Raw genomic sequence first — 25,258 nt, forward strand, 5'->3', positions numbered from 1 at the left:
AAGGAAAGCAGAAAACTGGGGGAAAAATTTTGCAACAAGTATCTCTGATAAAGGCCTCATTTCTAAAATATACAGAGAACTGAGTCAAATTTATAAGAATATAAGCCATTCCCCAGTTGATAAATGGTCAAAGGATATAAACAGTCAGTTTTTAGACAAAGAAATCAAAGCTATCTATACTCATGAAAAAAATGCTTTAAATAACTATTGATTAGAGAAATGCAAATTAAAACAATTCTGAGGTACCACCTCATACCTATCAGATTGGCTAATATGACAAAAAAGGGAAATAATAAATGTTGGAGGGGATGTGGGAAAACTGGGACACTAATACATTGTTAGTGGATTTGTGAACTGGTTAACCATTTTGGAGAGCAATTTGAAATTATGCCCAAAGGGCAATCAAACTATGACTACCCTTTGATCCAGCAATGCCACTGTTAGGTCTGTATCCCAAAGAGATTTTAAAAAGGGAGGGGAAGGACCTATATGTACAAAAATACTTACAGCAGCTCTTTTTGTGGTGGCTAAGAACTGGAAATTTAGGGGATCCTCATCAGTTGGGGAATGGCTGAACAAGCTGTAGTGTATGATTCTGATGGAATATTATTGTGCTATAAGAAATGACAAGCAGAATGATTTCAGAAAAACCTGGAAAGCCTTGCATGAAGTGAAGTGAGCAGAACGAGGAGAACATTGTACTCTGATCAACTATGAATGACTTGGCTGTTCTCAGCAATCCATTGATCTAAGACAATCTCAAAGGACTCATGATGAAACACGCTTTCTGTCTTCAGAGAAAGAACTGTTGTCCGAATACAGACTGAAGCGTGCTATTTTTCTCTTTCTTTGTTCGAGTCTTGTACAAAATTAATTATTTGGTAATGTTTTACATGATCGAACACGTATAACCTATATTGGATTGCTTACCCTCAGGGAGGAGAGAGAGCAGGGAGGGAGGGATAGAATTTGGAACTCAAAACTTAAAAAAAAAATGTTAAAAATTGTTTTAACATGTAACTAGGGAGAAATAAAATATTATTAAAAAAAAAAGAACAATCAACCATAATTCCAGAATAATGCTCCTCACCTCCTGACAGGCATTGGACTAAATGTGTAGAATGAGACACATTTTTGGATATGGCCAGTGTGAGAGATTTGTTTGCTTGACTCTGCACGTTTGTTATAAGGGTTTTGCTTTTCTTTTTTTTTTTCCCCTGATGAGGGAGGGACATGGGAGGGAGGGAAGATAAATGCTTAATTGAAAGTTAAATTAAAAATTATTTAAAAGTTGCTGTCCTTGTAGAAATTGTTGTCCTTGTTTTGCTTTCTTCATTCTGTGTCAGTTCATACTAAAGATTCTCTAAAATCTTCATAATTTCTTGCAGCATGATAGTTTTCTAACAATTTATATATACCACATTTTGTTAAAGATTACTCACTTGTTTAAAAGGCAATCTAAGACCATCTCCTGAAATTCTAGTTTTTGGTTTTCATTCTCATGTTCAGATATTCTGCTCTGGGGTAGTAGCCTCCTTCTCAACACCTCCTCTCTGCTAACCCGCCCCTCCCCCATTCCCTCTTGTTTACTGGTTGTGTTTGCTGTATTTCTACACCCATCTCTTTTTGCTTTTGCAAGTTCAGCCTTCTTTTGTTTCAGATTAGAGTCAAGTTCTTTTGATGCCTATTTTCCCTGCCTCCTCTCTTCTTGTTTGTATACCCTTCTTGTGCATCTGAATTTTGAGAAATAACAAATTTTACCCTCTTCTTCCTTTCTATACTTGGGTATTCTTTTTACCTTACCTTTCCTTTCTCCTCTTCACATCTTGAGAATAGACTGAATCTAGCCATAGAACCTCATTTTTTTTTCCTTATTCATCACTCTGTTAATACATTAAGGTTGTTCCTTTCCCTCTTAGAATGGCAGTATTACATTATCATATAGTTCCTTATTGCTCAAGTAACTTTTCTTTCTGTGTTTCTCTGGATTCTTAGGTTTTTTATGTTCAAAGTTCCTACTTAGCTTTGGTCTTTTCATCAGAACTCTCAAAGGTCTTCAGTTCCATTAAAAATCCTTCTTCCCCCTTACCCACCTTAGCACCATATTCAGGTTTGCAGGGCAGGTTCTTGGTTGTAATCCTTTCTCTTTTGCATTTTGCATTTTGTATTCAAAGATCTCATTTTTTATTGAAACTGCTAGGTTTTGTATAAACCTGAATATGGTCTGTTGATACTTGAACTGTTTTCTTTCTGAATGCTTGCAGTACTTTTTCTTTGATGTGGGAGCTCTGGATTTTGTCAGTGATGTTTCTGGGACTTCTCCTTTTGGGGAGACAGGTGCCAAGCGTTTATTAAGCTCTTACTAGTGTACAAATACAAGCCAAAAAGACAGTCCCTGATCTCAGGAAGCTTACATTCAGACACGGGAAGACAACACACAAAAGGAAGCTGTAAAAGGGGAGATGCCTTTGGGAGGATGGCGTTGAAGTCTGGAAAGTACAAAGCAGAGCATCCGAACCAGGAGGAGAATGGAGGTTCTGAGGAGATCTCAGGGCTCTGGAGCTGAAGGAAGTTTCAGGATGAGGCATCTGAGCCATGGTGCTGAGGTGGATTCCTTATGTCATCACTTTGACTTCTGATTCCAATGGCTCTGGACAGTTTTCATTTATGATTTATTTAACTATGGTACCTGCTTCTCCACCCCCCAAATCATAGTTTTCAGGGAGTCCAATGATTGCTTCCTGAATCTCCTTGATCTAGACTAGTTTTTTATATCAGATTTTATAATATATTACATTTTCTCATTTTTGATTTTATATTAATATTTTTTGATATCCCATGGAGTTAGGGATGTCCATTTGGTCTATTTTAGGTTTCAGTGGGTCCGTTTCTTGGGGTACTTTCTCTTCTAAGCTATTTATTCTTCCAATTTTTTTCCCTGAGAGCTTTTATTTCATTTTTATATCTTCTTTTCTCTTAGGTGGTCCTTATAGAAAATCCATTTTTTTCTTTGATTCATCATTGCTTACAGCTGTTACTCTCCTTTTTGGGGATCTCTGGATTTGTAATAATTTTTGATACTGGTTGGTGTTTTATTTTCTCATCTGTCCAACTTTAGTTCCTGAACTGGGGCTTTGTGCTAGTTCTAGTCTGTACTTTCTGTTGTTCTACTGAGCGGAATTGTTGGTCTTGCTTTGAGATCCCTGCAGTCTTGTACTGATTTCCTCCTATGGGTTAGGCCATAGGAGTGTTGGAAGTTAAGGTCCCTCATTGTTGTCTCAGGACACAACGTTGGGAACTTCAGAGTCCCTGGCTTGGTAGGTGTTTGTGAGGTTTTCACCCTTAGTGGCGCATTTTCAGAGTTCTCAGGAGCCCTGGCTGTCTTTAGTTGTGCTGGAAGGCTTTGGTGCTGGAGAGGCCCCTCTTTCCTATTTCCCTTGGGCTTCTGGCTGATTGGCTGATCTCCAGGGTGGAAGAAGTCACTTAGAATAGTTTCTCATTGGATTTTTTCTTTTTCATTATTTCATTTCTTTTTCATCATTCAAATTTCATTTTTTTTTTCATTTTCAGATGCCTAGTAAATGCCTAGTAGATTTCAACACAAACCTTCATCCCAATGTTCATACTAACATCACTCTAAAATCCTGCTGTGATGGCATATTTACCCTCATTCTCATTAGATTATTCAGTATTCTGGTGTGAATTTCATGTTTTGTTGTGAGCCTCTGATTGGCAGCTGCTGAAGAACTCTTTTAATTTCAAATGCTCTAGAAATAGAATTGAATTGTTACTTGATAAGTGACCCTTAGGAGATTTTATTTTTTTCTCTCTATATAAACTACCTCATTGCTTTTGAGGTTATTGTTACTAAATTATTTTCAATTTCTTTGTTGATAATAGTGGAAAAACTGGGACAAGTTAACTCATCCTCAGTTCTAGAAATTTTTTCGTTAGTCCCTCTTCCCAGTGTGCAACAACATTTCCATGGATAATATGTGGAGCACCTTCTCTGCTTCCTATCTATGTGTGTGTAAACTTGTCTTCTATTTCAGAACAGACACAGGAGAGCATCCAGCGCTTTGAACAGCAGGCAGGATTGACAGACGCAGGATACACTCCCCATAAAGGTCTCACCACAGAAGAAACCAATTACCACCGTGTGGCAGAGGCAGTCCATGTGAGTACCTAACAGCTTAAATGATTTAAAAAATGTCACTTGCCAGGAATTGTCTTCCTTTGTCTCCACCTCCTGGTGTCCCTCAAGTCCCACCTAAAATCCCACCTCCTACAAGAAGCCTTTCCCTATCCCCCTTAGTGGTTAGTGTGCTTTCACTCAGTAATTATTTTCAGTTTTTTCTATATAGATTTGTTTGTACATAGTTGTTTGCTGTCTTGCTCATTAGACTGTTTAACATTAAAAAAATACAGTACATAATTTCACATAGCAAAAGCTCTCATTTTTAGACTGTTTTAGTTTTTGACTCACCACCACCTTGTGAGGAAGGAGGTGAAAAATCATTCCCATCTTATGTAATATAGTTTTCCAGCATTTATTCTGCAGAATGCAGATTGACTTGACATCAATAGGGGATCTTCATTTTGTTATACTTCTCTTTCAGGCCAAATTTGTTGAAGTGCCAGTTTGTTTGAAGTGTCTGTTGCCACTTTCTCATCTCTAAGTCCCACCTAAAATCCCACCTCCTACAAGAATCCTTTCCCACTCCCCCTTAGTGGTAGTGTGCTTTCACTCAGTAATTATTTTCAGTTTTTCCTGTATAGATCTTGTTTGTACATAGTTGTTTGATGTTGTCTCCCTTGTTAGATTGTGAGCTCCTTGAGAGGGGGACTGTTTTTTGCCTTTCTATGTATCTCCAGTGCTTAGCACAGTGCCTGGGACGTAGTAGACACTTAATAAATGCTTATTGAAAAGAGGGAGAGCCAAGATGGCAGAATAGCAGGAAGAAGTGGAGCCAGCTTTTTTCCTCTCTAACTCTTCCACCACAGGTATCTAGAATTAGTACTGATTGGTAAATACAAGAAAAAACCTCGCAGTGAATAATTCCCACTTAGATTGGCATAGGTACACAGAGGAGGGGGTAGTATGGACACTATGAGTGGGTTCTATCCCAGAATGGCCTTGTGAAGCATTCTCAAAAAGGTATTGAAAAAGGCCTGAGGCTGTGCACCAAGGCAAGCAAAGGTCCTGGAGCCACACAGAGGATGGCCTGACTTTGTGCAGGGTGCAGAAATAGAGTACCAGTTGGCAGCTTTGTCACTCACTTAGCCAGTTCTGAGTCACGGATTGGGGGTAGACTGAAGGAGAACCTGTGCCTAGGGTTGAAGTGCCAGAGTGACAAGTGGTCATGGCCGCTAGGCCGTGAACAGATCAAGAAGGAAACTCAGAAGCAAGCTAGAGCTGTGTGTCTCTGACCCTTGGAATAGAGCTGGGTCTCATTTCTGGCCTCCAGCCTAGTTTGAAACCTGCATCTGAATAAAGAGAGCAGAAATCCCTAACCAAAGGGAGCTTGCAGTTCTCTCATTCCAAACCAGCAGAGTTTTTCAGTGGGTTGATAGAGGCCAAGTTCAGCAATCTGCTGGAACTCCAACCTGTGGCAGTGGCAAAGCCACAGCTATGTTCTTCCGACCCAAACCCAGATGACAAACTTACGGAGCTCAGCCCAGAAGGTGAGTGATCAGACTGCTTTGGATCACACTACTTTGGGAGCACTGTAAGATTGTATGTCCTAGCCTGACCTGTTCCTAAGAGCCTGAAGAACATTTATATATTCATTACTCCAAGCAAGACCCAAGACCATTTATTCTTTGACTGAATGTTAATTGTTTTTACATGTAATTAGGGGAAAAAGTAGATATATTAAAAAAAAAAGATTTAAAACAAAACAAAAGTGATTAGAGCCTAGCCGTAATGTAAACTCCAAAGTCAAGAATAAGGCTGGAAGAATGAACAAAAAAAAAAATCTCACCATAAAAAGCTGTTATGAAGACAGATGCTCGAGACACAAATCTAGAAGAGGATGACTCCAGGTATCTACAAGAAAACCCGCAAAAGAACAACACAATTTACAAGTTCAACTAGAATTCCTGGAATAAATGAAGGAAGAGTATAAAAAAGAGATAGAAAATGTTTTTATAAATGAAACGAGAATTCTAGAGTGAAAAAAAATGATGGCATATGAATGTAGTGTAATAATATTTTGCTGTAAGAAATGATGAAGAGTACTATTTCAGCAAAACTTGAGAAGAACTAATGCAGAATGAAGTGACCAGAATCAGAGAACATTTTGTATATTAACAACAATATTATAAAGACAATTCAGAATTAGGGATTCTGTTCAACACGATGACCAATCATTGCAGAGGACTCCTGATGAAACTATGCCACCCACCTCCTGACAGGTAACGGACTTAATGCAATTTGAGACATTTTTCTTTTTGGGTATGACCAGTGTGGGAATTTAATTTGCTTGACTATGTTCTTTTCTTTTTTCTTTCTTTCTCAGTGGGGGTGGGAGAAGGGAGTTAATAGTTGATTTAAAAAATAATAATTAAAAAATAACAAATGCTTGTTGATTGTCTAATGCATTACACGGTTTCCTTTAGATCTCTTAAGAGATCTGAAAGATACCATTATGTGCTTAGACTTTATCTGTCTCATTATGCCTTTTTTAAACTTAACGTTTTCCCCTACTTATCAAGCATTTATTTTTTCTCTTTCCCACCTTCACCTTACTTACTGGTGGGAAAAATGATGACCTCCCTGCCATGAAAAAATGCACATAATCGTGCAAGACTGTATTAGCCATGTCCAAAAATGTTTATCTCCTTTCTGTGTATTTAGTCAATCTTCTCCCTGTCAGGACCACTTTTTCTTTTTGTCAGATGTCCTAGATGTTATTTATGGCATGTCTCAAGCACAAATATTATTGCTAGCATTGTTTTATCAGATTATGTTGAATTTTGTGTCTTTGAAGAGTATTGTGTATTCTGTGATTTACAATTATAAAGCATCATTAGGACAGTATTTATGTTAAAGAGATCCTTTTGTGGTAGGAAGCAACTTGTACTTATTTAAAGGTTTTTATTAAGGGATATCTAGCCCATTCTTTTGTTATAAGTTTATCTGTAGGACACATGTGCATGAGCACACACACACGTATACATGTACATACACATGTCTATCTATGTATCTCTTCATCTATCCATCCATCGGTCCACTAGTGAATTGGTCATCCCATTGCATGTCAGTCTAGGCAATTTACAAAGCATTTTTTACTATGTGGATTGCTAGACTTATCTATTGAGTGAGGATGGATCTTGTTGAGACATTGTAACAGTTTATATGGAATACTTCTTTTTGGACTTTGTGCAGGATATCTTCATCCTCCATGACAGTGGTGCCCACCTTCAATGAACATTTATTTTCCTGTTTTATAACTTGACTGGGTACAGAGGATCATTAAGCAAAACTATGTCAGATTGCAGTCATCATGGAATCTTATGTAATACACATTTTTCAGTGCACAGGAGACCTGTGGTGGGAAATCAAATGGCTATGTGCTATGCTACTTCTAAACCAACTCATTTTTCTGATTCACAGCTGGTACTCTTTGGGCACTTGTTGAAGTTATGGCTTTAGCAGCTTTTTTAAAAATTTGTGATGTCGTTGGTATAGGGAAGCTCCTCCTACTAGTGCAGTTCATTCAGTTCTGTCTAGTTCCTTAAGTGACTGGTTACTCAGCCAGTATATGTCAGAGGTGGAACAGGAACCAACGTCTTTTTTGGCTTCGAGGACAGCTTTGTATCCATTATGACAAGTTGCCTTTTTATAACATTACTTGGTGCTTTAGTTCTTACTCGTAGGGCTGGGTGAGCTGGCATCTTGGCATGCCATTAAATATTTCGCTCCTGTGACCTTTGTCCTAGCTTAGTTGTTATGTCCACTTACTTCCCTCCTCGTGAGTAGTACTTTGTTCCCTGCAGTTACCTTTTTATAGTTGTGTAACCTCTTTATCATACAGTAATAATTACATTTAATTTTTTCTAGGAGCAAAGGGTTATTTTTTTAATCATGAGATCACCTAAAGTAGCATTTTGTGCTTATAATGCATAGGGTCTAGAACTGGATGGGACCTTGGAGATGACATAGCCCAACTTCCTTATTTTACACATAAGAAAACGGAGATCCAAAGAGGCTGTGGAGCTGGCTTAAAGTTACATGTATAGTAAGCAGAGCCAGAATCTGAACATAGCTGCTTGAACTCCAAATCCAGTGAATTAGAAATTGATGCCTTTGCTGAATTTTATTATATTCATTTCTGAATATATCCACTGAGCCTTCCCCTTTTTCCCCTTTAACAAATTTTTTTTTCTTTTGCTTTTTGGTGAGGCAATTGGGGCTAAGTGACATGCCCAGGGTCACACAGCTAGTAAGTGTCAAGTGTCTGAGGCTGGATTTGAACTCAGGTCCTCCTGACTCCAAGGCCAGAGCTCTATCCACTGCACCAGCTAGCTTCCCCTTAACAAATATTTTTTTTTAAATTAGGCTACGTATCAACTACTTTGACAGTACAAACAGTATTCTGTACCCCCAATGAAGGGAGTGCTGTGTATTCTTAGCTCTTCCCTGGGTTCAGGATTGGTCATTCCTGTTTATGTTATTGTAGTCACTGTGTATATTGTTTTCTGTTCTGATTTATTCTGTGTGAGTTCCATTCCATTAGTTCATACAACTTTTTGTGTTTCTCTGAATTCTTTATATTCATTGTTTCTTATGTTTCCATTAGAATAAATCGGGTGCGTATACTGTAAATGGTAGTCTCTTTTTATTCCTTTTTATCTATTGTGACTGGTCATAAGAAGAATTTTGATTTGTGTTTTCTTATTCTGAGAAACTAAACACATGCTTAGGGGTAAAACCTCTATCATTCAGCCACATTAGTGTATGTAAACGAATCAGTCAGGAAGCCTTAATCTTTGGGGAACACGTAATAGTAACACTCAGTTTTCTAGGTTGTAGAACAGTTTATGAAAAATAACCCTGCGAAGCAGGTCATACAGATGTTATCCTTATCTTTGAGGAAACTGAAAGCGATTTGCCTGAATTCAAACAAATTATAAACAAGAATTCATTCCAGGATTTGTGACTTCAAGTCCAGGACTCTTTCTAATGTACCACATTGCTCTTAATAAATGTTCTCAGGAAGTGCTTTTCAAGAATTTTCAAGAGTTCTTTTCACATGGGCTTAGGTGTATTTTCTTTCTTTTTCAAATACTTTGCTGTCTAGAAGTATACATTTTTACTTTACTCCTAAATTGTGATATGTAGCCTCCATTCTTGGTTACCATCCCTCTCCCCACCTTGGACACTTTATCTGGTTCTGTTCAAGTTCATTGGGCACTTTGCTCCCATATACTTGTCTTCATTCTTAGGATATCTTTGTTGCATTTAGCAATGTCAAGTATTGTTCTGTTTTGAACAGCTTCCTGTCTTGATCACACCTTTCACCTCCCTACTTCACCTATTTCAGCAAACTATGTGTACACAGTTGTACAGTAGAGAAACTTGCTATTTGCTTCCAGACTTCAGATAATTCCTTCTGTGGTAGTACCAGTCGTTTATTTTATAGATTTAAAACGTAACATTTTTTGTTCTTTAATGTTGTAACATTGCCTTTGCAAAAAATGACTTAGATGCCTCCTAAAGATTGGATTAATTGATTGGCATATGTAATGACAACCCTAATTTCTGTAGTATTTTAAGACTTTTAAAATGTTTATTTTAAATAAAATTTTAAAAATTACTGATATCTTTTGTTTTATATTGCATTTCCCATTGTATTGCTCCACATTCTCCTCCCAGATGGGTCATATAACCAGTTTTTTTTTTTTTTTTTTTTAAAGAAAACAGCCTGAGAAGATACCCCTTCTTCACTTCTCTTTTAGAGGAAGAAAGAAAAAGAGGACAAGAAGTCATCCCTGCTTCGTTCCTTTGCAAAGGATGTGGAACATTACATATATTTTCAGGCATTTTCAGTGTATTAATTGTTTTTTTCTGATGTTTCCTCCCTCTTCTTCCTCTTTTTTTTCCCTTTAAAAAATAATTATTTTTTATGAGATGGCTCTGAGACAGGAAGAGGAGGGATGCTAGGGAAAATTCTGGTGATGTTAAGATATCAAGAAAAACTTATTTTAAAAAGAGGAAGAAAAAAATCAGCAAAACTGATCAATACATTGAAAAAAAAATCTTAACAATATATGTGGTGTTCAACGCCCAAGGACATGCCTCTTTGCAAAGGAGTGAAGAGAGACGTCTTCTCATTGGCTCTTCTTTGGGGTCACTCTTGTTCTTTTTAGTTTTGCGACATTCATTTTGATTTGAGGTCATTCTTTCAATTAATTGGAATTATTGGTGTTGGTATTGGTCGTGTACATAGTTTGCTTGGCTCTGCTTACTTCATTTTGTATCACTTCATTACAAATCAATTCTTTACAAAAACTTGGAAGAAGATGACGCAAGCCTTAAGATCTCTATTTTATGGATAAGTAGAGGCTCAGAGAGGCAGAATATGTAGCATAAAACACACTTCATTTGGAGTCAGCCCTGCTGCTCCTCATTGCCTGTGTGACTCTGGGCAAGTCATTTAATGTCTCATAGCCTTAGTTTCTCATCTGTTTAGAGAAGGGAGTTTGATTGAAAGACCTCTGAGCTCTCTTTCAGCTCTGAATCTTAGGGTTCTGTGGAGGGGAAATGATCTGCCCAGAGTTGTACAGTAAATGGCAGAGCTGGGTTTGAAACTCGGGTTCTTTGACTTGCATTCCAGTGCTCTTTCCCTTGCTTCATCAACTTCAAGATGAGTAGGGTGGGGAGTAAACAAAGAGAGTTGTGTTTTATTCCAGACCATAATTCCCCATGTGGACTTGAACCAAGGTATGAGCTTATACTTCTTTAATAAGCATATAAGTAGGTACGAATTCTTTCACAGACTTGTTTTTTTTCCTCTTTCAAGTAGAAATTGAAGTTACAAAATGGAGAAATGACAAAAGAAGATAGACTGACTGCTTCAACCCAGTCTTCTCCAAGTGGTACACCCCATTCTTCTCCCAAGCAAAAGCCTAGGTATGCTGATTCCCCAGGATCTCTTCCTATAAAACTGTCACCAAAGCTTTCAGAACTAGGGTTAGCCTCATTTTGGACTCTTACGAGCTTGCTGTAATCAATAATGTCTATTTATATAGCACTTTGAGATTTATAAAACACTTTACTTGTATTATCTCATTGGACCTTCACAATAACTTTGTGAAGCAGGTGCTTTTATTCTACTCTAGAGATGAAGAAATCGAGGCTACGTGGTTAAGTTTGGTACTGGTAAGTTTGTACTAGCTTTATTTATAAATTTATACTCAGGTCTTCCTGACTACTGTGAGTCTAGCACTCTATCCATTATGCCATCTAGCTGACAGCTAAATCTTCCTCATTTGATGGTAGGTCATGTTTTCTGAACTTAGCATTGGTGTTACATTTTACTCATATACTCCTATATGGTTTCCAAGTGAATAGATAACATTTGGAACTGGAGATGTGCAGCATTATGATAAAAAATGTGTGTATAGGCATACCTTACTTAAGGTTTTAATTAGATCTTTTGAAAAACCAGTGTGAGGTAGATTATTATGAGGGGAATTAGTGCCATAGGAATACCATAATGAAATTATGCTTAACTTCTGGTGGGGTTTGGTTATATATTGATCATGTGTCTTATGATACTTCGTGTGTACCTTGGTTGACCATATATGCCAAAAATGCATAAGCTTTTTGTTAGGGCTTACCACGTTGGGAGGACCTGAATGGAATGTAATGCCTGTTGTATTCTAGTTAACTCAGGGGAGGCTCATTACCTGATGATTTCTTGCACGAGAAGGGTCTTAGAAGAATGGGGGTACCTATGATTGAAAGGTGTCAGTGAGCCATGATTTCTGTATTCCAGTTCTTCACTTGGAAGTTTCTGATCATTAGAGGATATACTTAAGGTATGTTTTTAGAGGTTTTTATGTGGTGATTCTTTTGTGCCTTATAGTCTTTGCTTGTGACTTTTCCTTCTAGAGGCTGGTTTACTCATGGATCATCTACTTCCTTACCTGGCCTAGATATCAGCAGCATGGACTCTGGAAATGGAGATAGAGACAAATCCTCATCTGAAAAATGGAGCCTTTTTGGACCAAGACCAAGAACACTTCAGAAATCCGACTCGGGTATTGTGTTGAAGGGGTCATTTTTAAGAGCTTTTCTGAGATAAGAAAGAGGAAAACTACATAGCTAAGAGGGATTGTGCTGTCTTTCTGGATGGTTTCCATTCCAGCCCTGCTGAAAGTCCTTTATTAGCAGTAACATTAAGTAACTTTATGTACAGTGTCTTATGTGATTGCTTAAGACCAAAGGGCCATAGAATTAAGCACTGGAAGGAAATCTTAGAGATGATGTAACTAGGGGTGGGGAAGCTGGGGTCTTGAAACCACATGTGGCCCTCCAGGTCTTCAAATTCGCTTCGTGGACTGATTCCAAACTTCACAGAACAAATCCCCTTAATAAAAGGATTTGTTCTATGAAGTTTGGATTCAGTCAGAGGGCCGTACTTGAGGACCTAGAGGGCCACATGTTCCCCACCCGATTCTAAATCTTGTCATTTTTATGTATCAAGAAACTGAGGTTGGTAGTGTCACTTGTCCAAGATTGCATAGGTCAATAGTAGCAGAGCTGGGATTCACTGAGATTTCCTAATCCAGTGCCTTTTCTGCTGCACTAAACTGCCTCTTAACAAAATGCTTCTGGAACACCAAAGTGTTGAAGCAGATCTCTTTGCTTACCAATATAGCTAAACACACTTAAACTTCAGGTTCTAAGGATTTTGGATTGTTTAAAGTCCAGTCTGAGAAGGTTTGGATGGATGAGGGGGTGAGGTATGGGGGATGGAGGTGAAAGTTTGTTGTGAAGCAATAAAGTTTGTGAAAAGGGAAGGGAGCAAGCATTTATGTAGTGCTAACTTTGTGCCAGGCACTATGCTAAGCACTTTACAAATATTGTCTTATTTGATCCTCACAACAACCCTGAGAGGTGAGTGTCATAATCTCTATTTCATGGTTGAGGAAACTGAGGCAGATAGAAGTTAAGTGACTTGCGTAGAGTCACACAGCTGGTAAGTGTCTGAGGTCATATTTGAACTCAGATCTTTCTGATTCTGGGCCCAGCACTCTTACCTACCTTGTCACCAGCTACCTAGAAATCCTAGGATATTAACTGTTAATGCTTATGAAAGGCAATTTGATAAAAAGTAAAAAATAAAATAATTTTCTTTAGGGTTTTAAGTTTTTACAGCATGATTTGTTCAGTGCTATAATGTATCAGTATAGTGTTCCCATTTTATAGTTGGGAAAATGGAGACCCAAAGGTAAAATGTCTTACCCCACAGTCACAAAGCTAGTATTAGTCAAGACTTCAACTTGGAGCTCCTGACTCCCAAGGACAGTGCTCTTTGCACTAACCAGTATCGTGGCATAGGAAAGAATATATACCACTTAGTTGTAACCTTGGGCAGGTCGTTCCTTGCTCTGAGCCCTTGGTTCATCTGTCAAATGGGGAATTTCCTTCTTTCTCCATCCCCCACCCCCCACTCCCCATTACAGGGTTGGGTGTAGGGGTTGTGTATGTATCCTTTAACAAATGGGGAATAAGTGTCACTTAGTCATAAAGGAACACTGCGGAGGGAAAAAGAGACCACTTCCCTTATGCTAGTACTTTACTCTGTTGTATCGTTTCTCCCTCGCAAAAGCACTTGTCCCCTTAGTTCTGAGGTGATGGGGAGTCACCATGCTGTATGAATGATCACCAAGGACCCTTTCAACTCTAAGCTCCTATGACACTTTCTAAGATGGTTTCTGAATTAGTTTTCTAAATTAAGCTTGTGACTGTGTATATAGCTTTAATTGTGACCTACCCCAAGTTGTTTTTGTTCTAGGCATCCAGCCTTAGAAATGGAAATAATCTGTCTTCTGTGGCTTTACTTACTTCACTCAGGTTTCAGTGTCCAGTCCTACAAAGGTATGCAGAAGCCATCACCAATGGAGATCATTCGGGTTCAGGCTACTAGAATTGCAGAAGACCCAGCAGCATTCAAGCCACCTAAGATGGACCTTTCCATGATGGAAGGAAAGAAACAACCTCCACGAACTCATAACATCAAACCAAGGGACATGAATGTGTTGACTCCTACAGGGTTCTAAAGCTCCCTTTTCATAAGAGCAAAGTTGCTTTCCCTGGTGAACCCCTGTTATGTAGAGAGAGTATCTTAGACTTTTCTTTCTTCCCATCCACCTTGCACTTGACATAGGAACGATGTCATCCATTTACAATTCTGCTGAGGATAACATTCCTGGGGAAGTAGTGATTGTTTCTTTAAATACTTGTAGCAAAGCTTGAATCTTTCTAATGCAGAAAGACCTATTCTATAATGTCCCAAAGTTGGTCTGAATAACTTCTCAAAGTACATTCGATCACAGCCAGTTACTGATCTATAGAACTAGATTGCAGGGGACGAGGAAAATAATTAAAATCTAATAGACTTTGTTCTGCATATTTTATCCAAGATAAATATTTGTTTGGTGCTTCTTTTCTTTGATAAAGAACATTCCTATTTTCTATCTTAGTTGCTGGAGTTAACAGCTTCTTCTTAGAGAACACTGCTCCTCTGGAATCAAGGCACTGGTTCAGGTGCCCTGTTTCCTGGTTCCTTCCTGGCCAAGAATAGAGAGAGGCAGTAGCCTAACAGGAAAAGTCCTTTGGAAGTGGAGATTGCTGCTGTCTTGTGACACTTATGAAAAAGATATTTAAAAGGTATTATTAGTCCTTTGGTTAAGGGCTTGAAGCAGAAGATTTGGTCTGCTCTGCCCTACCAGTGGATTTTTATTTTTGGAAAGACTGAATGCTGAGGATTGTGGTTTGTCACTGCCTCCAGTACATAAAAAAGTGGTCCGTGTTCACGTTAGCAATAGGTAGTGCACTAAGTTCATAAAGATTAATAACTGATTCTGTGCAATGTTTTGTGCTGTAGAGGAACTGCTGAAATAACTTATTTTTTAAAAACTTGAAAACTCAAGGAAGCTCAGCATAATCTTCAGTGATCTGAGGTAAATCATCCTGTGACTTCCACTCCCCAAATATTGGCCTGAATCCTTTCTTACTAGAAAAGGATAAGCTGCTGGGAGAAATAAAAGCTTTTCTCTTTGGGAACTTAAAACAAAACTGAACCATCCCTTTATTCTCCCCTCCCACCAACAGATGATTGAAATAATTTTATTACCCTTTAACATCGCTGAGGTCTCGTTCTCGGAAGCCTGTTTCATCTCCTACTTCCTGGTTTTGTTTTGTGGAGTGCTCCCTAAAATGCTGTTTCTGAGAAACACAGTACCCAAGAAGGCTTGGGCCCTTGTATTTCATGTGTCTGTACTATTCATTCCTTTTTAATGTGTTGACCTTGATTTCAGAATAAAATTCTCTGGATTGTAGGTTTTTGAAAGGGGAAAAAAATAGAAGCAATAGGGGAAGATAGTGATCCTGTAATTCACAATTTCCTTGTACCAGATAGTGGGGAACATAGGATTTCTATCTGGAGGACCTTAAATTTGATCTAGCCCCATCTCATTTAAGAAATAATTTGCCCATAGTCCTGGGAATTGAGGCTTGGAGATGGACTGCTATATACGTTAAAGGGAGCATCTAGGTGTGAAGAACACCTCGATCAGTGACCTAGCTGAGTCTGAAGAAGCTGGGAGCAATTCATGTGGTCACTTGGAGCATGGAAAAATATGGAAGCTATACAGATAGAACTATACCATGGATCCCAGAAGTACAGGGGGTTGGAACCTAGAAGTTGGTCACTCTGCTCCATGTGCCCAGGGAGGATCCTAGAAATTTTTGATACAATCCTTCAAAATCTTTATGATTTAATCTATTTTTTTCTGCCAATTTCCACCATAGTAGTTGGTCTTCATGAGATGTATTAAACTTCATGATTACATAGCTACTTGCCTTCAGATTGCAAAGTCCAATTATGAGGCCCAGACTTGAGTCCTTTTGCCCTAGGTAGGGCCTGGCCATTTATGTTCTAATTGCATAGCTTTTGAGAGCTCCACTGGGATTGGACAGATTCTCCAATGCCAGTCTAGAACTTTGCTCATCATACTATGCCTTTTCCTTTCTTGCAATCTTACGATGGTATAGGTTGTAAAGATCAAACGGTTTATTCAGGGGTTGTATAATTTAGAGTTACAAAGAACCTCAGGTCACCTCATGCATTCCACTCATCTTATGAGAGGAAATTGGCCTGGAGAGGGGAAATGGCTTGTTTGAAGTCATGGCTCTTTTCATGTCATCACCTTTCCCCCGATGAAGGAATAAAACCAGGGAGGTTTAAATTGGGATTTTCATTCCAAAGAAACCAACTCAAAGACCATACCTAGCAGGAAAAAAACTTTAGCATAGAAAGTTCTTTAAAAAAAAAATTCTACACGTGAGAAATAATTATAAAATAGATGTAATTTGTTACAAAACTGAACAGGATAGGTTGCGGTAACCTAACTGCTTTTCCTTTAAAAGCCACTAAGGTAACTAGTCACGTTGACTTGGGAAGGTGAGAGTTCTCAGCCATCGTCTTACTGGACCCTGTTTTCTGGCACAAAGTTACTGCTGGTTGCACAGAGAAGGAGTAGTTTGAGCAGGAACACTTTCTCCTGGAGCTGGGGTACTAGAGGCTCCCCAAGCTCTCGGGCTAGTCGGATTCGGAAAGCTGTAAACTCCATTTCCACATCCACTGAAGTGATATCATCCCCTTCCTGTAGATGAGGCCTAATTTTTTTGATAAGCAGATCCTTCCTTTCAATGACTGAAGTCCTCAAGTGCTCTGGAAAGAGAAATAATTCAGTGTCAGCTATCCAGGATATCAGAGATGTGAAATGTCTGTCCAGTATATAAACACTCTCTGATGGCCTTCAAATTTCTAAAATTTGGCCTAATCTTAAGTGATCATAAAAGAGGCTCGATCATTTGAGTTTTAAGGTACCACCTAACTCTAAATTCTGTGTACTTCTTTTAGAACTGGAAATAGCCTTAGAGATCACTGGGCAACACCTTTTTCTGAAATAAAAACCCAAGGCCCAGAATAATTTGCTGAAGGTAACAAAGAAATGGCCTCTTCCATTAGCTTATGGGGCTTGGTCTGGCCCAAGTTGTTTTTGGACCATCAGAAGTTAGGAGGGGGTACACAGAAGTTCTAACCAAAGTTTTTCATCTTCCTTCTCTTGAACTAATCAATTGTGGTGGTGGTGATGATGGGTTAGCATGCTTAGAACAAGCATCATGAAAGTGGTGGGACTTGAATAGACAAAGAGGAAACATTTCCAGGTGGGGAAAAGTTCATTCTTTCAACAAATAATTATTAAGCACATATTGTGTGTTTAAACTCACTAATGTGGCCCTTTAAGGTGCTTTCCTTATAACAATCCTGTGAAATACAAGTGTTCTCTTCATTTTACCTAAGGAAACTAAAGCTTAAAGGTAAAAGTGACTTCCCAATGTCACACAGTTAAAAAGTTTTAAAGCCAGGTCTTCTGGGTTTGTTTTTGTCTTTTTGGAGGCAATGGGGATTAAATGACTTGCCCAGGGTCACACAGCTCATAAGTGTCAAATGTCTGAGGCCAGATTTGAACTCAGGTCCTCCCGACTCCGGCCAGTGCTCTATCCACTGTGCCACCTAGCTGCCCTGAGTTCTGTTCTATACTTTGCTCTACATTGATCTTCCCATGGAGGCCAGCCTTGATAGAGTAGAGGAGTCACACTGGAGAGAAGGGACAAGTTCAACGGCAGGATTTGCTTAAACTGGTAGAGGTCTTGAGAGCAAGGCTAAAACTTGTAAAGGGGAGCCACAGGGTGTGGGGGGAGAGGATAAGGGACAGGCCTTGGCCGATTCACTTTGCTTTTTTGGTCCATTTCCTTATCTGCAAAATAGGAGTAGGAAGGAGGGAGGAAAGACTAGATGACCACTAAGATCCTTTTTAGTACTAAATCTATAATTCAAGCTCATATCCTTTGTATAACTTCTGAATGGTTCTTCGTTAATATGTGATGGAATCAGGGAATCTGATTTTAAAGAAAGCTCTGGTAGTACATATGTGACTTTGTGCAAACTTGTTCACTTTGGCAGCCCTTACCCTGATTCCCCTAGTTGGTAATAAAGCATGTTAGAGCTAGAAAGACTCTTAGAGAAGTTATATTTGACATCAAGGGGATAGGAACATAGTAATCTAATGAATATCTGCCTTTCAAAATAAAACTGTTATAGCCCAGTTTGTGAACTTGTGTAACTGTAGTACAACAAATTTTGAGGGAGATAACATCATCATTATAGCTAACAAACCTAACATGTTTAGTATGTGCCAGGCACTGTGCTAAATGCTTTTTAATTATCCTCTTATTTCGTCCTCACAACCACCCTAGGAGGTAGGGGCTACAATTATCCCCACTTTACAGATGAGGAAACTGAGGCAAACAGGTTGAGTTGTCCAGAGTCTGCTTCAATGCCTAGCTGCCTTTATGAGCCTCTGCACCTCCCACAATCCCTTCTATGTACAAAATGGGCTGCTTACCTGTTATCACGTGCTGGTAACTAGATAAGAGAAATTGTAGATGTTCAACCAGCTCATCCCAACTCTGCCACTGGCTTTTATCAGACTGAAGGAAATAATTAAGAACCATTAATCCCTTGTGATCATTCTGTGCTTCATATTTTTCAAAGTACTGAAAGTTTTAGGGGATTAAGGGGACAGAGTTGAGGGGTGGGTAGGAAACATGTGAAGAGCTACCATATGGAAGAGGAATTAGACTTGTCTTGATTGGTTCCAGAGTGCAGAACTAGAACCAGTGGTTAAAAGTTATAGGAATGCAAGCTGTGGCCCGATGGGAGAGAGACCTTTTTAACACTCAAGAGCTGTCCGACAGGCTGCCTAATAAATATAGTGAGAGCCTCATCACCGGACAACAATTGGGGCGTGTGGTACTGGGGATTCCTGCTTCAGGCAGGACTTAAATTCGATGACCTCTTAGGCAATATTCAAGCTAGCATCCACTGACCAGGCATCTGGAATGAGGTGTTGAAAAAAGTTAGAAGATCTACCTGATTCCTGAGCAGTGATGTTGAATGGTTGAGGAAATAGAGGGTCTGGGCAAGAGAGAGTGGTAGGGATGTAGGCTTTTCACAGCTGTGGAGGAATAGAACCTCGAGTACTTTGCAGCGCAAGAGGTGACTCTCCATTGTTGTAAAGAAGATTTCCCTGCAAAGGGGGATGGGGAGGAAAGGGGAAATAGAGGAGAAGAGGGTACAAGAAAGAGAGCAAGAGATTAAATCAAAAATGAAACCAAGTCACTAATACCCTGAAAATAGGGTAATGGCTAAGTTACCAGCCATCTTAACTCAATTCACAGGGATACCTTGATCTCAGAAGTGACTGAATTGTAAGCTTGGAGAGTGCAGGAATTGTCATCTTTCATCTGTGTATGTCTAACACCAAAATATAGGGTCCTCTGCACAGATGGCACTTAAATAGTGAATCGAGTGAAACTAATGTCAGCCAATAAATATTAGGCCCTATTTTAGTTCTAACACAACAGAGGAGATGGGTGACAGCGGGCATACCATGTTCTCTACCCTAGTTATATTGCATCTGGAGCACATGTGGAATGTCTAGAAATGGATGAATGATAAAAGGACTAGGGAATTATGTCCTGTGAGAATTGTTGAAGGAACTCAAATTATTCCTCCTCCAAACTTCCTTATTACTATCAAGGTCACCACCAGTTGCCTAAACTTGAAACCTCAGCTCCTCACACACTTCCCCCATATGTAATATAAGCCAAAGGTGGCTGATGGCTTCCTACATCTCTCTTTTGATATGGTGCCCTGGTGCAGGCCCTCATTGTCTCATGCCTGGATTACTGCAATAGCCTGCTGGTTAGTCTGCCTGTCACAAATCTCTCCCCACTCCAATCCACACAACTGGAAAGGTGATGTCCCTGAAAAGGTCTTATGTAAATCCCTATTTGGCATTCAATGCCCTTCACAACTCTATTTTTAGTCTTCTTACATCATGTATAAACTCTGAGACACAGTGACACTGACTTCCTTGCATCTCCTGACTCCTTGCCTGTCCCCTATGCCTAAAATATTCTTCCTCATCTCTGCCCCTTGGTTTCCTTCAAGTCTGAACTAAAATCCCACTTTCTCTACAGGACGCCGTTCCTGATCCTTCTAAATTCTAATGCCTTCCTTCTGTTGATTTTTTTCCCCCAATTTATCCTGTCTACATTTGTGTTTGTATCCAGTTGTCTGCATATCTCCTCCATTAAACTGTACCCTTATACCTTGTAGCCTTGAGGATACACTGGAAAGGACTAGTTCCCTACCAACTCTATTCATGGAGTGGGTCAGAAGTGGCATGTTGGAGTGGAAAGAATGTTGGACCCACAGTAAGGGGACCTATCAGCTATGTGACCTTAGACAAATGACTTCCCCTTTCTTGGCCTCTGTTTACTCATCTGTAAAATGAGGGTAATAATACTTGTGTTATCCACTGTACAAAGCTCTTGGGAAAAAGTTTTTATGAAACATAAAAGACTACAGAAATACTCATTTTTAATATTGTTAGGTTCCCTTTTCCTTTCTAGAATGGGTAAAGGAAATCAACCTGAGAAAAGTGAGGTTCCAGAAATATCTAAAGAATAAATAAAATTCTCACCTCTGATACCTTTCAGGAATGTTCAGCACGAATCCGAACATCATCTCTGCAATTTTATTTGAGCTGCAGGTTGGGGTCCTGTCTACCTCAACAGCCAGAGATAGCATCCTCTGGAGATGTAGAATTACCCTGGGTTCAAAGTACAGGGCAATTAGGAGACTAGGCTATTATAGTGGCAGGAACACTTAAGACGCAAACTCAGGGGCAGGTAGGGGGTGCAGTGGATAGAATGCTGGGCCTGAAGTCAGGAGGACCTGAATTCAAATCCAGACTCAGTCACTTACTAGCTGTGTGACCCTGAGCAAATCACTTAACCCCAATTCCCTCTTTTAAAAACAAGACACAAACTCAGATGAAAAGAATGAACCTAAAAGATCTACAAGCAAAGCCTCAAAGAAAAAGAGCTTGGACACAAAATCCACTAGAATTCCTAGAAACAATGAAATGAGTTAAAAAATGTTTTTATTTTTTAAGCATGCTAGAAGGAAATATCTTGGAAAAGAGAGAAGAGCTATGAAACAAAGAACTGGAAAGGGAATTAACAGATTGGCACGAGAGGCACAAAACCTTGCAGAAGCAACAAACTCCCTGAAAATTAGAATGGACCAAATAGAAGCCAATGACTCCACGAGACTGAGAAACATTAAAACAAAGTCTTTAAAAGACTTGAAAATTTATAATGACAACAATGAAAGGTTTCTCACAGCAAAAACAACTGACCTTGAAAAAAAAGATGGGGGAGAAAAAATCTAAGAATTACTGGACTACCAGAAAGCTATGGCAAAAAAAAGAAAGCCTAGACATCCTACTTAAAGAAATCTTAAAAGAAAACGTCCAGAATTTTTAGAACAAGGAGACAAAGTCAAATCCACTGGTCTCCTCCTGAAATGTCCCAAAAATGAAAACTCTCAGAAACACTATAACCAAAATCCAGAGCTTACATGGCAAAGAAAAAATATTCCAAGTGGCTAGAAAGGGAGAAATCAAGCATAGAGGAAACCAATTGCAATCACACATGATTTAGCAGCACCTACTATTAAGGAGCACAACTTGGAAGATGATATTCCAAAGGTAAATTATTGGCTTACAGCCAAGAATTAACCTATTCAGAAAAAACAGTATCATCACATGGGGAAAAATGGATTTTTAATGAAATAGAAGACTTCCAAGTATTCCTGATGAAAAGAACATAGCTGTGGAGAAACTGAAGTTCAAACACATGAGTAAAAAGACATAAAAGGTAAACACAAATGAACAATCATGAGGCACTAAACAAGGACAAACTGCATTCAAATATAGGGAGATGTCACTTCTGAACTCTATCATCAGTGGGGGTCAAAGAAAAAGTTTAATTAGACAAAACGTGGCTCTGTTATGTCCTGACGACCTTAAGAGAGGAAGGGAAAGGAAGGTTAGGGAAAATTATTTCACATAATCAGGATGGGAGAGTAGATTAAACTATACTAGACAAGGAGAAGGGGGTGAAGGTAGCAGCTGATATTCAAACCTCACTCATCTGCATTGGTGAAAAGACAGACAGACACACACACACACACACAAACACAAACACAGAGTTGGGTACAGAAATACATTTCACTCAGATGGGAGGGAAAGGTTAGAAATGGGAATTAGAAGGAGGGCACATTAAGGAAGGATAAGCAAAACAAATTACAAAAAATATAATTTTTGAGATGGCAAAAAATGAGAATCTGAGGAGTGCCCATCAATTAAGGAACTGCTAAACAAAGTATGGTATATAAATGTGATAAATACTGCTGGGCTGTAAGTAATCTGGGAATCTTGTATGAACTGAAGCAGAGTTAAGTGAACAGGACCAGGAGAACAATTAATACAATGACAACAATGCGGTACACACAACTTTGAGAGTATTGATTATCTGATCAAGTTAAGACCAATGATTGTAAAGGACTAATGATGAAACATGCTATCTACCTCCCGAAAGGTTAAAGACTCAAGAGTGAAGAATGAGACATTGTGTATGTGTATGTGTGTCATTCATTCTTTTGGAGGTGAGAGAAGAAGGAAAATTAATCAGAATGCTACTTATAGGCAAGCATGACTCAGCATAGTTCTCTCTACAAGTACATATGACGGTAGAGTGAAAGTAACACTAGACCTGACTATGAGAACTAGGTTTGGGTCCTAGTTCTAATACTTCCTGGCTCTGTGACCCTGAGCAAGTCACTGCAATTCTCTTAGCCTCAGTTTCTTCATTTGTACAATGAAGATAATATTGACATTACTTAGTACTACCTGATAAGGTTACTACTCTGAGGCAAGGACTCTGTAAACTTTCTTTTGTTTTTGTTTTTTTTTTTACTTTGTCAACTTTAAAGGAAATGTGAATTAGTTCAAGAATTGTTCAAGAGCTGGTAGCTGTAGCCCCTTTCTATTGCTCCCCAAAACCAGGCCTAACTTAACCACAGAACTGAAGCTAATTGTACCACAATTAGCCACAATCCCACCTGGATCATAGATTTTAGATGGTCAGATTTTAGAGTAGGATGAAAACTTAGACATTACCTAGTAAATGCCCTTTATTTTACAGAGGAGACAGAGGCCTAGAGAGATAAAGTAACTTGCCCCATGTCACAGAGCTATTAAATAGCAGAGCTGGATTTTGAATTTAGGTTTTATGACTCCATTTCCAATGGTCTTTTCACCATCCCACGCCACCTCACTGAGAACAAATTGTGCTTCCTGCTCCAGTCTTGTGGAATAGAGACACACTCTAAGAACTTCAGTCACTGAGATGATTTAGATAATTTAAAGGGTCATTAAAAAAAAAAAACTTCATCAGTTTTCTAGTGTGAGAGAAAGCAGATGCTTTCAGCAATACCTCCCTACTGCCCCAGGAAAGGTGGTGCCTTTCTTTCCCTTACAATTGGCTTCCTAAAAAGGTTTGTTGATGGCCTTCATTGTGATCTAATCCATCCGAAGTCACAGCTCCAACCAGCCACTGGATGATGTCCCTGCAATGGAAAGAAAAGCAGTCATTTAGCAAATGATACGGCTTCTTATTGGGTTTGCTAATAATCTCATTGTCAGTTAGTTTCAAAATAAACACATTGTGAGGACGTTGTACTTAAGAGTCAGAAGACCTGAGTTTGAATTCTCCCTCTATCACTTAATTGTTGTGTAACCTTAGGTAAGTTATTTCACCCTGGAGGATAAAACAGGAGTCACAGAATTCCTGAATTGGAAGAGGTATCAAAGACCACCTGAGTTTAGTTAGTTCTTGACCAAGGATCCCTTCTACGACATCCCCAGTGATTCATCTTCTCCCTGAAGTGAGGTAACCTTCCAGAGGCAGCCTATTCTATTTTTGAACTGCTCTCATTCTCAAGGAAAAAGGGACATTGTGTGTGTGTGTTTGGGTGGGGGGGTATCCCAGGAACTGAGGACCAATTTAGTTTTGCTACACAGTTTTGCCTAGGACCACTCCAGACATCATTCAACAAAGCTAATATTATGCTTATTAAGCATGGTGTAAAACACTGGTGTCAAAATCAAATAAAAACAGGTCCCAGAGTCACTTACTGACTTAGAAAACCCAAAATTTAAATTATGTATGTTATACTGTATTTTTTTTTGTTTTGTTAAACAATTACATTTAAATCTGGTTTGGAAAACCTAGGTTCTACACCTGCTTCCAACACATACTAGCTGGCAAGTCATTTTGTGCCTCAGTTCCAAAGGCAGCTCTCTAAGGCTGTAAATTGGAGAATGGCTGCCAACTGCTAGAGGGGTTTCCTCAATGAGAGTTACCTATGCTAATGAAATTGCAGGTTAAAACAAAACAAAACAAAAAAAGTAGCTGCTAGAGAGCTTGTAGAGACTCAAAGATAAATAAGGCACGTTTTCCCTTGTACTCAAAGACCTCATACATCAATGAATGGATGCCTTTATTAAATGCCTAGTGTATGAGGCACTTGAAGATCTCTACGTGAGGAGGTCCCCGAGCAATCTAGAGGCAACCCATTGCTGGAAAGCTCTCAAGTTAGAAATACTGAAAGAGGAGAGGACAAGAAGGGAGGCTGAAATGTAGTTTGATATATAATTTTGTATGGATATAGATCCCAACTTTAGTATAAAATAAGAAAATTATATGTGAAGTAGTAGCGAAAGATCACTGGGCTCAAGAATCAGGAGACATGTTTGAATCACAGCTCTGCCATCTAACTTTGGGTAATTCAATTTCCTAAGCCTATTTCTTTATCTAAAAAATGTTACCATACTGTATATAGTAAAGTACACTAAATATAGGAACTATTGTTATTAATATTACTATTATTCTAAGAACATGAAAAACTGATCAGATTGTCAATGTTATTAAACAGCAGCACTGCATGCTACTAACCTTGTAGTCAGGAGAAAGCTG

At 38.9% G+C, this 25,258-nt stretch overlaps 2 protein-coding genes across 6 annotated transcripts in view; one reads left to right on the forward strand and one right to left on the reverse strand.

The window, feature by feature from the left end:
* Positions 1-15,507, forward strand: part of KIAA1191 (KIAA1191 ortholog) — a 30,827-nt gene extending 15,320 nt beyond the window's left edge. For all 3 annotated transcript variants that reach the window (XM_027867216.1, XM_027867214.1, XM_027867215.1), the window contains 4 exons: positions 4,053-4,177; positions 11,031-11,137; positions 12,122-12,270; positions 14,090-15,507. In XM_027867216.1, the coding sequence (XP_027723017.1) occupies positions 4,053-4,177; positions 11,031-11,137; positions 12,122-12,270; positions 14,090-14,295 (587 nt within the window). In that variant the 3' untranslated portion in view covers positions 14,296-15,507. The remainder of the gene's footprint in view (positions 1-4,052; positions 4,178-11,030; positions 11,138-12,121; positions 12,271-14,089) is intronic.
* Positions 15,508-16,586: 1,079 nt separating this feature from the next.
* The window catches only part of SIMC1 (SUMO interacting motifs containing 1), a 28,994-nt gene continuing 20,322 nt past the window's right edge, over positions 16,587-25,258 (reverse strand). Inside the window, exons 6-10 of one of the 3 annotated variants that reach the window (XM_027867210.1) lie at positions 23,760-23,849; positions 20,857-20,985; positions 19,239-19,395; positions 18,712-18,796; positions 16,587-16,970 (exon numbers count right to left, since the gene is read on the reverse strand). In XM_027867210.1, the coding sequence (XP_027723011.1) occupies positions 16,723-16,970; positions 18,712-18,796; positions 19,239-19,395; positions 20,857-20,985; positions 23,760-23,849 (709 nt within the window). In that variant the 3' untranslated portion in view covers positions 16,587-16,722. The remainder of the gene's footprint in view (positions 16,971-18,711; positions 18,797-19,238; positions 19,396-20,856; positions 20,986-23,759; positions 23,850-25,258) is intronic. The other 2 variants (XM_027867212.1, XM_027867213.1) reach the window with 2 other exon arrangements.

The sequence above is a fragment of the Vombatus ursinus genome, unplaced genomic scaffold (assembly GCF_900497805.2).
Source record: "Vombatus ursinus unplaced genomic scaffold, bare-nosed wombat genome assembly UNPS02014785.1, whole genome shotgun sequence".
NCBI classification, from domain to species: Eukaryota; Metazoa; Chordata; class Mammalia; order Diprotodontia; family Vombatidae; genus Vombatus; species Vombatus ursinus.